The sequence below is a fragment of the Orbicella faveolata genome, unplaced genomic scaffold (assembly GCF_042242905.1).
Source record: "Orbicella faveolata isolate gen_17 unplaced genomic scaffold, um_ofav_v1 contig_46, whole genome shotgun sequence".
NCBI classification, from domain to species: domain Eukaryota; kingdom Metazoa; phylum Cnidaria; class Anthozoa; order Scleractinia; family Merulinidae; genus Orbicella; species Orbicella faveolata.
In genome coordinates, this window is record NW_028301576.1 from 669240 (window position 1) to 681455 (window position 12216).

The following is a 12216-nucleotide window of genomic DNA, read 5'->3' on the forward strand; positions in this document are numbered from 1 at the left end:
TATGGGAGTCCCCCCCGGCGAAGGGCTATCGCGCGAAACGTCAACTTCGCTCACTCACTGCCTACAGAGTGTAACTAGTTCTCGCTTTCTTGCGCTCGGTTTTTAAAGCAGCTCGACTTGTGAGCAAGGGAAAACAACCGTAAGACAAGTTTTGTTCCAGGTCGGTCGAGAAAACGGCGTGTAAATAAACTGCAAAGCCGTACACGAAGATCCTGCTTGATTGAATGTTGGATCTCACAGGAGATCTAATAACTTGAAGAGTAAAACGCTGAGAAATCAAAGACTACATACAGTAAGGCTGATACAACGCTATATATTTAAAACAAAATATTTCGGCTGGCCAGGCCAGCCTTCTTCAGATTTAGATGATACAAACTGCGACAAAAACCCTGCGATTTTGCTAAATGGCAAATATTGCAAAAAAAAGAAAAAAAAAAGAAAAAAACAAACAAACAAACAAACAAACAATCAAACAAACAAACACAGTGAAACTTCTCAGCGGTCCGGAATCCTGATTGGCTAATCGCGCGCGCTCCGGCGATCCTGATTTTCCCATCGGACCCAAATACGGACCGCCCCGAAATGTCCAACTTTGGCAGCTTTTCGAGCTCAAAACAACGTAAAATGTAAACATTAAACGCCAGTCAAACATCTATGGATTACGAGCAAACATGAATAGCCTTCGCCGCAAACAGCCTAAACCGCCGGTATACCGCGTTGCAGCCGGACGTGTCACAAAATGCCCACGCTAAGCAAACAGTATCGATCAGTATGGCTTGTGCCCGAAATAACGCCGCCAGATTTGAACTGAACAACTTGAATTAAATTTCAACACAAAAGTTGCTTTTAAATCAATACTGTAGAGAAAAAAAATAAATAAACACGTTATTTGCCGGCTATGGCAAGCCGTTTGTAGCAAAATTTAATCCTTGCAATATATGTTTAATCCTTTAAATAACGGTTTTATTTAAAGATAGAAAAAGGCATTCAATCCAATGGTAAATAAAATTTTTGGTTCAATTCAATCTTTTAATTTTCACGATTCAATCCAATACCTGGAATATTGATTCAATCCAATACCTGGAATATTGATTCAATCCAATACCTCGAATATTGGTGTAATCCAATACCTGAAATATTGATTCAATCCAATACCTCAAATATTGATGCAATCTTCCTGGGCCGAGCGCGGCCAACAGGAACGAGAGTAACTGAGCACTAGAGAGCACTGAAAACATGGCGGGCGAAGGAGAACTAGATTTAGAAGTTGAGTTTCCTAAGTTTTTTGCAGACATCTTGGATAAAACGGAAATAATTTTTGAGAATTTTGACTCAGAAGTTGCAGAAGCGCACGCCGAAGTTCTTGATCAAACCATTAGTCTGCTTAGGTAAATGAGACGTTGCTACAACCGAGACACAAGGGACACGGAAAATTTAGATTCTATTACTGCCGCTTTTGTAGATGTAAGTTAACCAATTTTTATGAGACAAACATATTTGTTTATTAAAAGCTGTGTGTGCTAGCTTTTTGTGGCAAATAACATAAACTGTGGCAAATTTTGCTACCACATTGGTCTTTGGTATTGTGCATATTTCTGCTGTCCAATCATTACTGGCACACTAAACTTTGAACTGTAAACAAAATTTTTGCTGTGCCGTGTGCACAGTCAAACATGTTTCTCACAAAAACTGCTTGTGTAAACCTGGCTTTAAGTTATTTTTGAAATAAGAACCTTTACATTTTACAAGACAGCAATCATTGAACATTTTGGATGTGTTTTAAGTTTTTCAATGTTGTTGTCTCATGTTTTGCATTATTTAACCCACATGTGGTACTTCTTTCCTAAAAACGATGTTTTCCTTGATATTCTATGACAAACATGGCACCAATTTGTTGTGAATATTATCAGGTACCCAGGGCTCAAGGCTAACACTACTGCCAACTAGCCACACATTTCAGTTTTGAATAGTAGATTTTGCACTTTCACTAGCCATTGTGACAATCATGATGGAATGGAGTACTGGTCTACTGGATGAAGACAAAATTGAGAATTATCCTGACAAAGTAAAACTGAAGAGAATAGAAACTAATGAAAACAGGGAAACTATGAGTGAATTTCATGGAAATAATTGCCTTAATAAGCATATGATAAATATTTAACTATTAAAGGGAGATAAAAGAAAATGGCAACACTGATAAAAATACATCAGAGATTGAACATAAGCATATTGAAGAAAAACAGGATTCGTGTTTGTGGGAGTGAAATTTTCTTAGTGATTATTATTAACATTTTAGATGCAACAAGAAATGTCCAAGATTGACCACTCTTATAAAAAAGTCAGTGAAGCTGTGTATGAAAAAGGCTGGCTGGTGCAAAGTTAGTTTTGGCTAGTGACATGAGTCCTGTTAGTAGCCATTACACCAGTGCACCAAGAGGTTAGTCTTGTCTCCTGGGTACTTTTGAAAATAAGATAACAAATTAACCTTGCCACATTTTAACATCTGTTTTGATAAGCACCTGAAAAATCTACAAGGCAGAGTAGTGCACATGGCAGTTATCAAATGCCCTGATTTCTCTTCAGTTTAGTTGTGTTGCTAGAAGTTAGGCATTCTGTAATTCAAGCAGTTTCTGAGTTTTGTATATCAATGAAAAGGAAGATGAGAAAATAATTTACTTGATACAGGGTGAGGTTTTCTGTTGTGAATTGAGTTGCCAAAATACTTTAAGGGCCATAATCTCCTTTACCCAGCCCACACACATGTAGTATTATGCAATTGTCAGTTGCCCAAGTTTAACTGTCACTAGTTCTAGAGCCTTTTGGAAGATGTCTACTCCCATTTGACTTGATTATCTTAAGGGATCTAGCCTTTCCAATACAAATGACTGCAATGAATCATGTTGTCCCAGGTCAATTTCTTCAACTACAACATTGTTATCACTGTCCAATGGAGTTGGACCATCAGGATCATCACCATAGTATTCAAAATCATATGACTTTCCATTTGAAACGGGGTTTTCAGGCTGCATCATATGATTAAGCCACATTTGGTATGGCAACCAGTTTTTTTTTCTGTTCTTACATTTTGGTGGTTGAAAGCTTCAGTGAACTGGCAAAGAGCAAGGTTTATCCTTGGTTGAAAAACTAAGTGTAAGGTGGAAAGATGCACTGAATTATCAGTGTCCAGGATGCCTGACAATTCCATACTACAAAAAGTGTAAAAGTACAAGTGGGAAGCACAACGGAAACATCCCTCCACAATCTTTCAATTCGTTGGTTGTGTTGATGGCCCTGCAGTGAAGCTGCCCCTCTCCTCTCTTCTAACCTGCTCCATTGTATCGCACACATCAACGTTTTCAACACCATGATCTACTCGTATTCTCGAAGGCCAAAATTCTCCGTCTCTCTTAACGGCATCCAGAAAGAATTCAAGAACTGTTTCTGCTTTATTGCTGGCACTACATTTCAAAAACATTATTCTCCGAGAAAATCCGTCTATACAGCCGAATTAATATTTTCCATCGGATCAGAGAGTGATGTCCATCCAGATGCCAAAGCGAATTTACGCACCCCATCTCAAGACAGTATTTTGGGGATCTAATTTTGCTAACCTTTCTCTTATTCTTCTCCGTTGAACCCGTAACCCAATGGACTTAAAGAAACCTGCAATGAAATTATATCCATACTCTTGAATGATTTCGGTTCCTTATCAGGTAAGTTGTTGAAACCCCTCATATCTTCTCAGCCATACTCTGTCAATCTTCTGTGAATTGTCCATCTCCAAACTCCAATCATCTTTGTTATCGTTGTCCAGATGAATCCTAGTCCTCAAAGTTCCTCGAGCACCTCAACAGGAATTTTAAGAAATGGTCTTCCATGATTCCAACTTCTGAGTCAAAGTTCTCAAAAATTATTTCCGTTTTATCCAAGATGTCTGCAAGAAACTTAGGAAACTCAACTTCTAACTCTAGTTCTCCTTCGCCCGCCATGTTTTCAGTGCTCTCTAGTGCTCAGTTACTCTCGTTCCTGTTGGCCGCGCTCGGCCCAGGAAGATTGCATCAATATTTGAGGTATTGGATTGAATCAATATTTGAGGTATTGGATTGAATCAATATTTCAGGTATTGGATTGAATCAATATTTCAGGTATTGGATTACACCAATATTCGAGGTATTGGACTGAATCAATATTCCAGGTATTGGATTGAATCAATATTTTAGGTATTGGATTGAATCAATATTCCAGGTATTGGATTGAATCAATATTTTAGGTATTGGATTGAATCAATATTTTAGGTATTGGATTGAATCAATATTCCAGGTATTGGATTGAATCATGAAAATTAAAAGATTGAATTGAACCAAAAATTTTATTTACCATTGGATTGAATGCCTTTTTCTATCTTTAAATAAAACCGTTATTTAAAGGATTAAACATATATTGCAAGGATTTAATTTTGCTACAAACGGCTTGCCATAGCCGGCCTTAGTCTGTCCGTATTGGGAAAAACTGTGCCCGAGGTTGAGTATGGTACACGTGTTATATATCCTTGAGCTACCCGTTATTTTTTAATGGATCACAAAAAGTCTGAAAATATACCAGGTAGATAAATGTTTGCAAATACTGGGTTTTACAAAAAGTGACAGTTCAGTCAGTACACTACAAAACAGTCGTGCAATCATGCAAAATATACAATTTGAACTAACTTTTTAGAAGTACCCGAAACTGCATAAAATCCATGGCCATAGTTACTTTATCGATGGTAGCGCTAACTGCGTTGGATAAAAGCTGTAATCGAATAAGCCTTCAAAATAGCCTAAAACGCTGACAATTAAAATATTAATGCATTCAGTAGAAAAATGCGTTAAACCTTTTACGTTGCAAGTTTGAACTTGCCCGACTTCCCGTTATTCTTTGCCGACTTGGTACTTCCCGCTAAAAACACCTCGTGACAGATCACGTGGACAGCTCAGCCAATCAGCAGTTGTTAACTGAATTTCCCGCACTTTTTATCCTCTTGAATCTTGGCGCGTAATTCATAATTCGTCTTCCTTCGTCGAGTGTTAAGGTAAGTTCCTTGTGTGGTTGAAATTTGTGTTCTTCGACTCCAGATTTTAAGAAATATTGCAATAAGACGTCTCGGAATCAATTCCTTTAAGATACTCTTCAATTATTTTGCAATAAGCGATCGATCTAAGTTCAAATTTGATTCAATTAGGCCTTGAGTTCGAAGGTTGTGATGTCTGCTCCGTGCGGCCATTTTGGTTCTGCACGAAGAAATCGTCGCTTCACTTTCGATTATTTGCTGCGATCGTTCAAATTTTCGAATCTCGTATTGTTTTGAAGTGTAAGGAAGACGAAATAAGATGACATATGTTCATTTGGTGGGAAATTTGAAGGAAATTATTCGAAAAGCTCCAATGATCCAATGCTATATATAAGAGCGTGCTTCTTCACGAGTCGATAGAAGATTTCGATATTTTTGCCTGAAACGTTCGCTTTTAGCGTCACAAGGGATCAAATCCTGATGACATTATGAAAACTGTAATCTTAGGCTCCCCAAGATCTTAAATAAGTTGTGTTCGTTCAACATTATAGAGTACTGAGCATTTAGCGCGGGAATGAATTGTTGGCTTTCCCGCCATTTCATTTGAACTTCGCGAGACCTCAAAGATACTTCTACGATCAAGTTCAATCGTAAAGTCAGTTAATTTCTCAGCGATCGATTCTTTCTGCTCCATCATTTTTGCTTGTTCGCAATATTTTACTGTCAAATGTTGTCGCAGCAGGCTCGATCGAGAGCAAGACTTTCATGTAGTTACCCTCGACTTGAATCTCAACATTCTCCTTAAGATAGTTTCCATAAACGTACACCTAACTTTAAGTTAATACTTCAGTCAAGTTAAGTCAGTAAAGTTCGTACTTCAGTCATGTAGCTACGTGAAACTTAAAGTCATATTTGTAACAATTCGTTGCCTGATATTGTACAAGTAAAAGAGTAATATTTTCACAGGACTTTTTTTCTTTCACAAACTTTGGTGGTTAACAGAAATCTGAAGACAAGAATTATCAGAAAGAAAATTTAAAGTAAATACAGCATATCCATTTCCTCCAAAACACAGGCACTAATCTCCACAATGTGTCATTTTGCACAAAATTCAAAACAACCTCTCTTGAAAGGGTACAAATTCTAAGTTTTGGAAGATAAAGGAGTTAAGAGATAAATAAATGATTCAAGAACAAGGTACTGCAATTAAGGTGGCTGAACACAGTTTTCCCGCGCGCTTTTGCTGTTGCAATTGAGCGTGCGCACAAGGATTGCAAAAACAAACATGCCGTCAATAGAGCGATCATTTTCTTTACTCAACACCCGCACTATCTGTGCTATTTTTCTCTATTATTGAACGCAGTCTATTGATGGCTTCAGTCTTTTATTACAAAGATGTTGGAAAAGGTAACGACGCAAAGAACCCAGCAATTCTCAGCTTTCTCTTTGTTACCGAAAGAATCCAGTTAAATGCAGCGCATGTGCAGTTGCTCGAAAAATTGAGACCGATTGCTTTTGCAGAAACTTGCGGATTTCTGACGATCCAGTCGTTAGAATTTAAAGAAATTTGGCAAAAAAATAGTTCAGAAACCACGTGAATGATCTATCGCTAAAAATCTGAACTTTGACATAGGGAATTTTTAATAATACAGAACTTGCGGTGAAAACGATTAACAGCGAATTACGAAAATCGCCTATGTCAAAATTTTATTAGAACAGTGTTGACAGAAGGGATTTAATGTCAATTCGTAGTGGGCAAAAAATGAAAAAAGTCTAACGACTGGATTTTTTTTAAATAAACAAAAACCATTTTTTAAGCCTTGTTTTTAACCAGCCCCATTGCCATGGCAACAGCACACACCTAAGCCAAAATGCGAGAATAAACTTTTCTGTGGTTAACCTTGACTCTTGCAAAAAACGGGCACCAAAGCATAAATAGCTTAAAAGTAATGGTGAATTAGGCATAGGCTCTTGAAAACTGTGTTCGGCCACCTTAAACCTTGGGAAAATGAAGTAGTATGGGTTTAATTGCATGTAATCTATTACCTATGTATTATAGTATACCTTTTATTAAGTGCACAAACTGCTTTATTTCAGACTGTTCCTCAATTTGATCTGCCACACGTTCACTTCTATTCTCAAAATGTTTGAAGCAAGACTTCCACAAGGAAATGTACTCAAAAAGGTTCTTGAAGCCATCAAAGACTTGGTGCCTAATGCTAACTGGGATTGCGGAAGTAATGGTTTAACTGTGCAAGCCATGGATAGTAGTCACGTCAGTTTAGTGTCACTGTCAATGAGTGCTGATGGCTTTGAGCCTTACAGGTGTGATAGGAACATTACTCTTGGCATGGACACCAGTACGCTGTCAAAAATTCTTAAATGTGCAAGCAATGATGACAGCATCACAATCAGAGCTGAAGATTCTGGTGATACAGTGTCGTTTGTCTTTGAAAGCCCAAGTAAGTATTGCTTTGCGTTCTTTGACTGTTTAGTGGACATTTAAGGCTTTATAACTTCGGAATTGTTTTTGTGCTGTGTGCTTGGATCAGACTATTTCCTCAGTCTTTCCACAGTAGGTGTGTATAAAAGGTAGAAGTGGATTTTTATGACAACCTTCAGTTATTGCACTGATCAAAGTACATGTAGGGGAAAGATGATTTAGATTCTCTTTCTTGCCATGGCCATTTACATTTCCAGAGCAATTTCTATTTCATTAACCACCAAGGTAACTGAGGGAGGTGGTGTGGAGCTATAAACCTATGATATACATTTTGCTAGCATACCCCTAGGTATCTAGGGAAGACTATTATAATCCATTGAGCTAATGAGTCAAGTATTGCTCACCATTACCACAGGATATGTAATGTTTTCCTGCTAAGAAGTTGATTCTTTATATAAGCCAATGTGGTCCACGCTGCCAGAACTTATCCTGGTTTACATAGCGCGAAATGGCTACGAATACTGGTAGCCCCCCCTGGGATAAAATACTCACATAATGTAGGCTACCTCCGCCCCCCGTCCCCCCCCCCCCCCCCCTTATAGTAGGGAGTTTAAGAAAACCACAACAGCAACGGTAACATCGCCAAACAAAAGGTTTAATGAGCAGATCAGTAGCTGTGCATGTGCGTTATATATCATGGTACATTTTTTTGCTGTCCTCTGCAAAACAACAATGCTAGATAACCAGATTCTGCGTTGTGTGGAGATTGGAACCACGATGGCTAAAATGAATTATTTTTATTACAGATTTATTACTTTGTCCCAGATTCAAATTCCTGATAGTTTTGACAGAGAGAAACAAATTAAATGACTTCAGAGTGTCACCAAATTCGTAGGCAAAATAGAAGTTAATTTTTTTAATCGACATTGTCCTCAACATTGTCATAGTTACTTAACCTCCCTAATGTCAAATTCACTGGCACTGTGACGGTAAGGTTTTGTACTCCAGAATATGAAACATTGTGTTTCATCAGGCAAATTGACTAGAGGTGAGGGTGATTTTGTCTTCTTAGTTTGACCATCTGGAGGAAAGGTTTTCTTATAAAGAAGTTTGCCTGCCTGTGAAAACCAACAATTGGTTAATGAAAAAATTTAATGTTAATAATGACTCCTGAACAGTCTAATTACCAATACACTACCATGCCTCCTTAGAGCATGGTTGATTAATTTTTTGTTTGTTTGTTTCTTTTTTCTCAGACCAAGATAGAGTCTGTGAATACAACATGAAACTAATGGATATTGACAGTGAGCATTTAGGAATACCAGTGAGTAGAGCTGGCTGTTGTACACCTAGCATTGCAGGGCAGAATTTTTTAAAATCGTTATAAAGTGCTAATTTATCCCCTCCAGTAGAGCAATTTACCAGTAACTTAGCATCTAATTCCACTTCCTTAGACAGTTTGATAAAGAAATATGAAAGAAAGTGTATATATATTTGTCAAAGTCAGAGTATTGATTTTTAGTAGGAAATGTCATAGATTTGTTTGTACTTGTAGTTTTACATGCCAGGGATAATTAACAGTAACCAGCTGGCAGTGGAAATCACCATCTTCCCAGTCTCAGTTGACTACTCAACAGGCCCATATGTCTGATTCTTTAGGAAATGATGGCAAAATGTCTCTTACTCCAACAGAATGCTGACAACCCTGTACATGTTCGTGTACATGCCCCCTTCATACCCCTTCCCCCTAAAAACATTGGTTCATTCATTTAGCATGATGTAACTAGTGACATCAACATAATGAAGTTTTTTCTTCAAAGCTTGAACTTGGAATTGCAAGATGCATCCTCATAATGATCAGTTGCTATTTTACTTTTCATATAGTAAATGGTTTGAACCCAATAGTATCAGTAGTTCTTATAGTGTGATTGTCCAACAACAGTTCTTTTCAGAACTACCCTCACCCGGAAGATCACACTATACGAATTACTTTTTCTATGTTTAGGACCAAGAGTATGATGCTGTTGTGACAATGCCCTCATCAGAGTTCCAGAGAATATGCCGTGACCTGACTCAGATTGGTGACTCAGTAAAAATCCACTGCACAAAGGAAGGTGTGAAGTTCTCAGCCAGTGGAGACCTTGGTGATGGAAATGTCCTCCTTAAACAAAGTTCCAGTGTTGACAAAGAAGAGGAACAGGTCTGAATTCTGTTTTAGTCATCCTTATTTTCAACTACATGTAACTGTACTAATAACTTCAAGGCTTCTTTTTAAGGCTTTTTTGTGAGCTTGTTTTTGGTGCCAGGGAGGGTTGCATTTCAAAATTGTTAGGGTTTATTTGGAAGAGACTTTGTACAATGTATGTCAAAAATTTAAATGTGCTTGTGAGAACACCACTTGGTATAACACTAACGATAATGATACATATATGAATCACAAAACAAGTTCTATACTAACAGTCATTAATTGAACATCGCAAGTCACGGAACATTCTTGCAACATAAAATAAACATACCATTAGACTCTACCACAGGGTCAATCAGTTTTAAACACATGCAGAGAAAGTTGTGTCCGACAGCCTGGGTCTTCTGATATTATTTGGCAGTGGGGCTAGTGGATTCTGTCTTGCACTTGCCTGAAGAGTAGGTGAAGTTTCTTGGGAATGTGTTTGAGTAAATGCAAATTACAGAAGAACTGTATGAGATGAATTTTTTGAAGGCTAGTGAGAATAACTTTTGGGCTAGTAAATCGTAGTTACAGCTTGGACCATTCCATTATTTAGCCATTGATTTTCCTCGTACAGCATTGTGATCTCCTTGATTAATTTACTGTGTTGGTGATACAGCTATGAACTGAAGCAGTTAACGTTTATTACATTTTTTCTCACTTCAGATTTCAATTGAACTCAATGAACCGGTGGAACTTACATTTGCACTCAGATATCTTAACTTTTTCACGAAGGTAATTTTATACAGACCTATAACTTGAGATATGAATTTACTATGAAGATATGGATTTGATAGCGTGAAACCTGCAGATCGCAAGAGGGGATATGCTACTAAAATATATGGAAACACCTGAGCGCTGTATTGCCTAGAGTGCAAACAAAGGGGCTGTTCCTGTACTTGTTTCTTACTTAGGTGAGATCATTCACGATACAAAGTGTATTGGTTATTATTAACGATATCAGACATGATCAAACCTTGGTCTTGAGTATCCAGAATAGCTAGGAAGATTATTTGTTTAGAGTCTGTAGAGACCAGCTTCAGGGTTTTAACTCCATCAGTAGCAACTTGGTTAAACACTCTGTGATTGACAGACTTTTTCTATTGTCCAGGCCTCTCCATTATCCACCACTGTGACCATGTCACTGAAAGATGACGTCCCACTGGTCCTTGATTACCGTATTGGTGAAATAGGAAACTTAAAGTAAGTCTTCTGAAAAACATGTTTTCCCCACCTCTTTAGAATTTCCAAGTGCCACTGGGTAGGGATGGATATTTTCTGGGTTTGTTCGATTTGTCAGACTGATTTAATGTCATGTTAAAAAAAAACAAAGAACACCTCTAACCAACTGTTGATCTCCACTAGATACTACCTCGCTCCTAAGATTGATGAAGACGAGGCAATGACAGCAAATGAAGACTAGGAGTCATGGATCATGCGTATCATAATCTGATTAGATTCAAATTCTTTTACTATTGTCAAGGTGTACATAGATAAATAAACCCAAAGCAAGCTTTCAGAATGACTTTAACATTAAATGGCTTATTGTGATTGTTTACTGCAAGGAGATTTCCATCAGATAAAAGCAAATTATGACACCAGATATTTATCAGAAGTGCTTTATAATCTTGAGGCATCTTGAACTGATAGATGCCACATGTTTTAACAGGAAAAGGTTGTATAGTGTCTTGCAATTTCTTGCTCATGCTTCAAATAAAGACAAACAAGTTAAACTTATGACATGTTGAGGTCTTGTTTGGTCTGCCAAAGATGAAGGGGTGGTTCTGTGCCATATGCTTAAAAACCTAATGAACATCATGGTTCACCATTTTTTCTTTGATTCTTATTGGTTTAAACCAGAGTTCGTATGGGTCCTGGAAAACCTGGAAAGTCCTGGAATTTTACTGTGGCATTTTCCAGGACTGGAAAGTCTTGGAAAAGGGCTACTGGTCCTGGAAAGTGCTGGAAATCTGTTAAACTCAAGTAAAAAAATATGAAATGTATGGCAGACAGCAAGGAGAATCAAAATTGAGATCTTGGGAGTGAAAGGGTTAATGTGAATTTTAGAGTCCTGGAAATTTACTTCTGAAAAAGGGTATGAACCCTGTTAAACTGATCACGTGATACAATACTGTGATAGAGTTCATCCTTGGAGAGACGAACACTATCAACCCATAGTGCCTGTCCAAGGAAAATACCTGGATGGATAGTACTTATCCATGAACATTTTTGGTAAACAAATAAACAATTGAAATAGCATTGAGTGGATTTTTGTCTGTTTCCTTATTTGCCTTTCAGTTTTTTTTTTTTCCTAAAAAAAAGTTGGAAATAAAACAATGACTTTTTGAACTGGAGTGCAGAAGAAAATTTAGAGGTGAACAATAAAGACAATCTGGTCTGGTCAGTCAGGTCTGATTAGTTGCCCCTTAGAAATTTGAAGTTCTTAAATTTAGCATATTCGCCCTTGGTGATTGCATTCACCTGGGGTTTCATTAATGG

General features: G+C 37.6%; 1 protein-coding gene across 1 annotated transcript; it reads left to right on the top strand.

Annotated features, from left to right (window-relative positions):
- Window positions 1–4999: 4999 nt before the first annotated feature.
- LOC110051645 (DNA sliding clamp PCNA-like) lies at window positions 5000–11454 on the top strand. Its single transcript, XM_089277872.1, has 7 exons — window positions 5000–5068; window positions 7145–7509; window positions 8747–8814; window positions 9496–9690; window positions 10384–10452; window positions 10829–10920; window positions 11083–11454. The coding sequence occupies exons 2-7, from the start codon at window positions 7191–7193 to the stop codon at window positions 11138–11140; spliced, it is 801 nt and encodes a 266-aa protein (XP_089133998.1). The 5' UTR covers window positions 5000–5068; window positions 7145–7190; the 3' UTR covers window positions 11141–11454.
- The last annotated feature ends 762 nt before the right edge of the window (window positions 11455–12216 follow it).

Excerpts from the sequence above, each read along its gene's own strand:
- LOC110051645 (XM_089277872.1), top strand. The coding sequence starts at position 7,191 with ATGTTTGAAGCAAGACTTCCACAAGGAAATGTACTCAAAAAGGTTCTT. Across the intron at positions 7,510-8,746 it reads GTTTGTCTTTGAAAGCCCAA|ACCAAGATAGAGTCTGTGAA; the intron begins GTAAGTATTGCT and ends CTTTTTTCTCAG. Across the intron at positions 9,691-10,383 it reads TTGACAAAGAAGAGGAACAG|ATTTCAATTGAACTCAATGA; the intron begins GTCTGAATTCTG and ends TTCTCACTTCAG.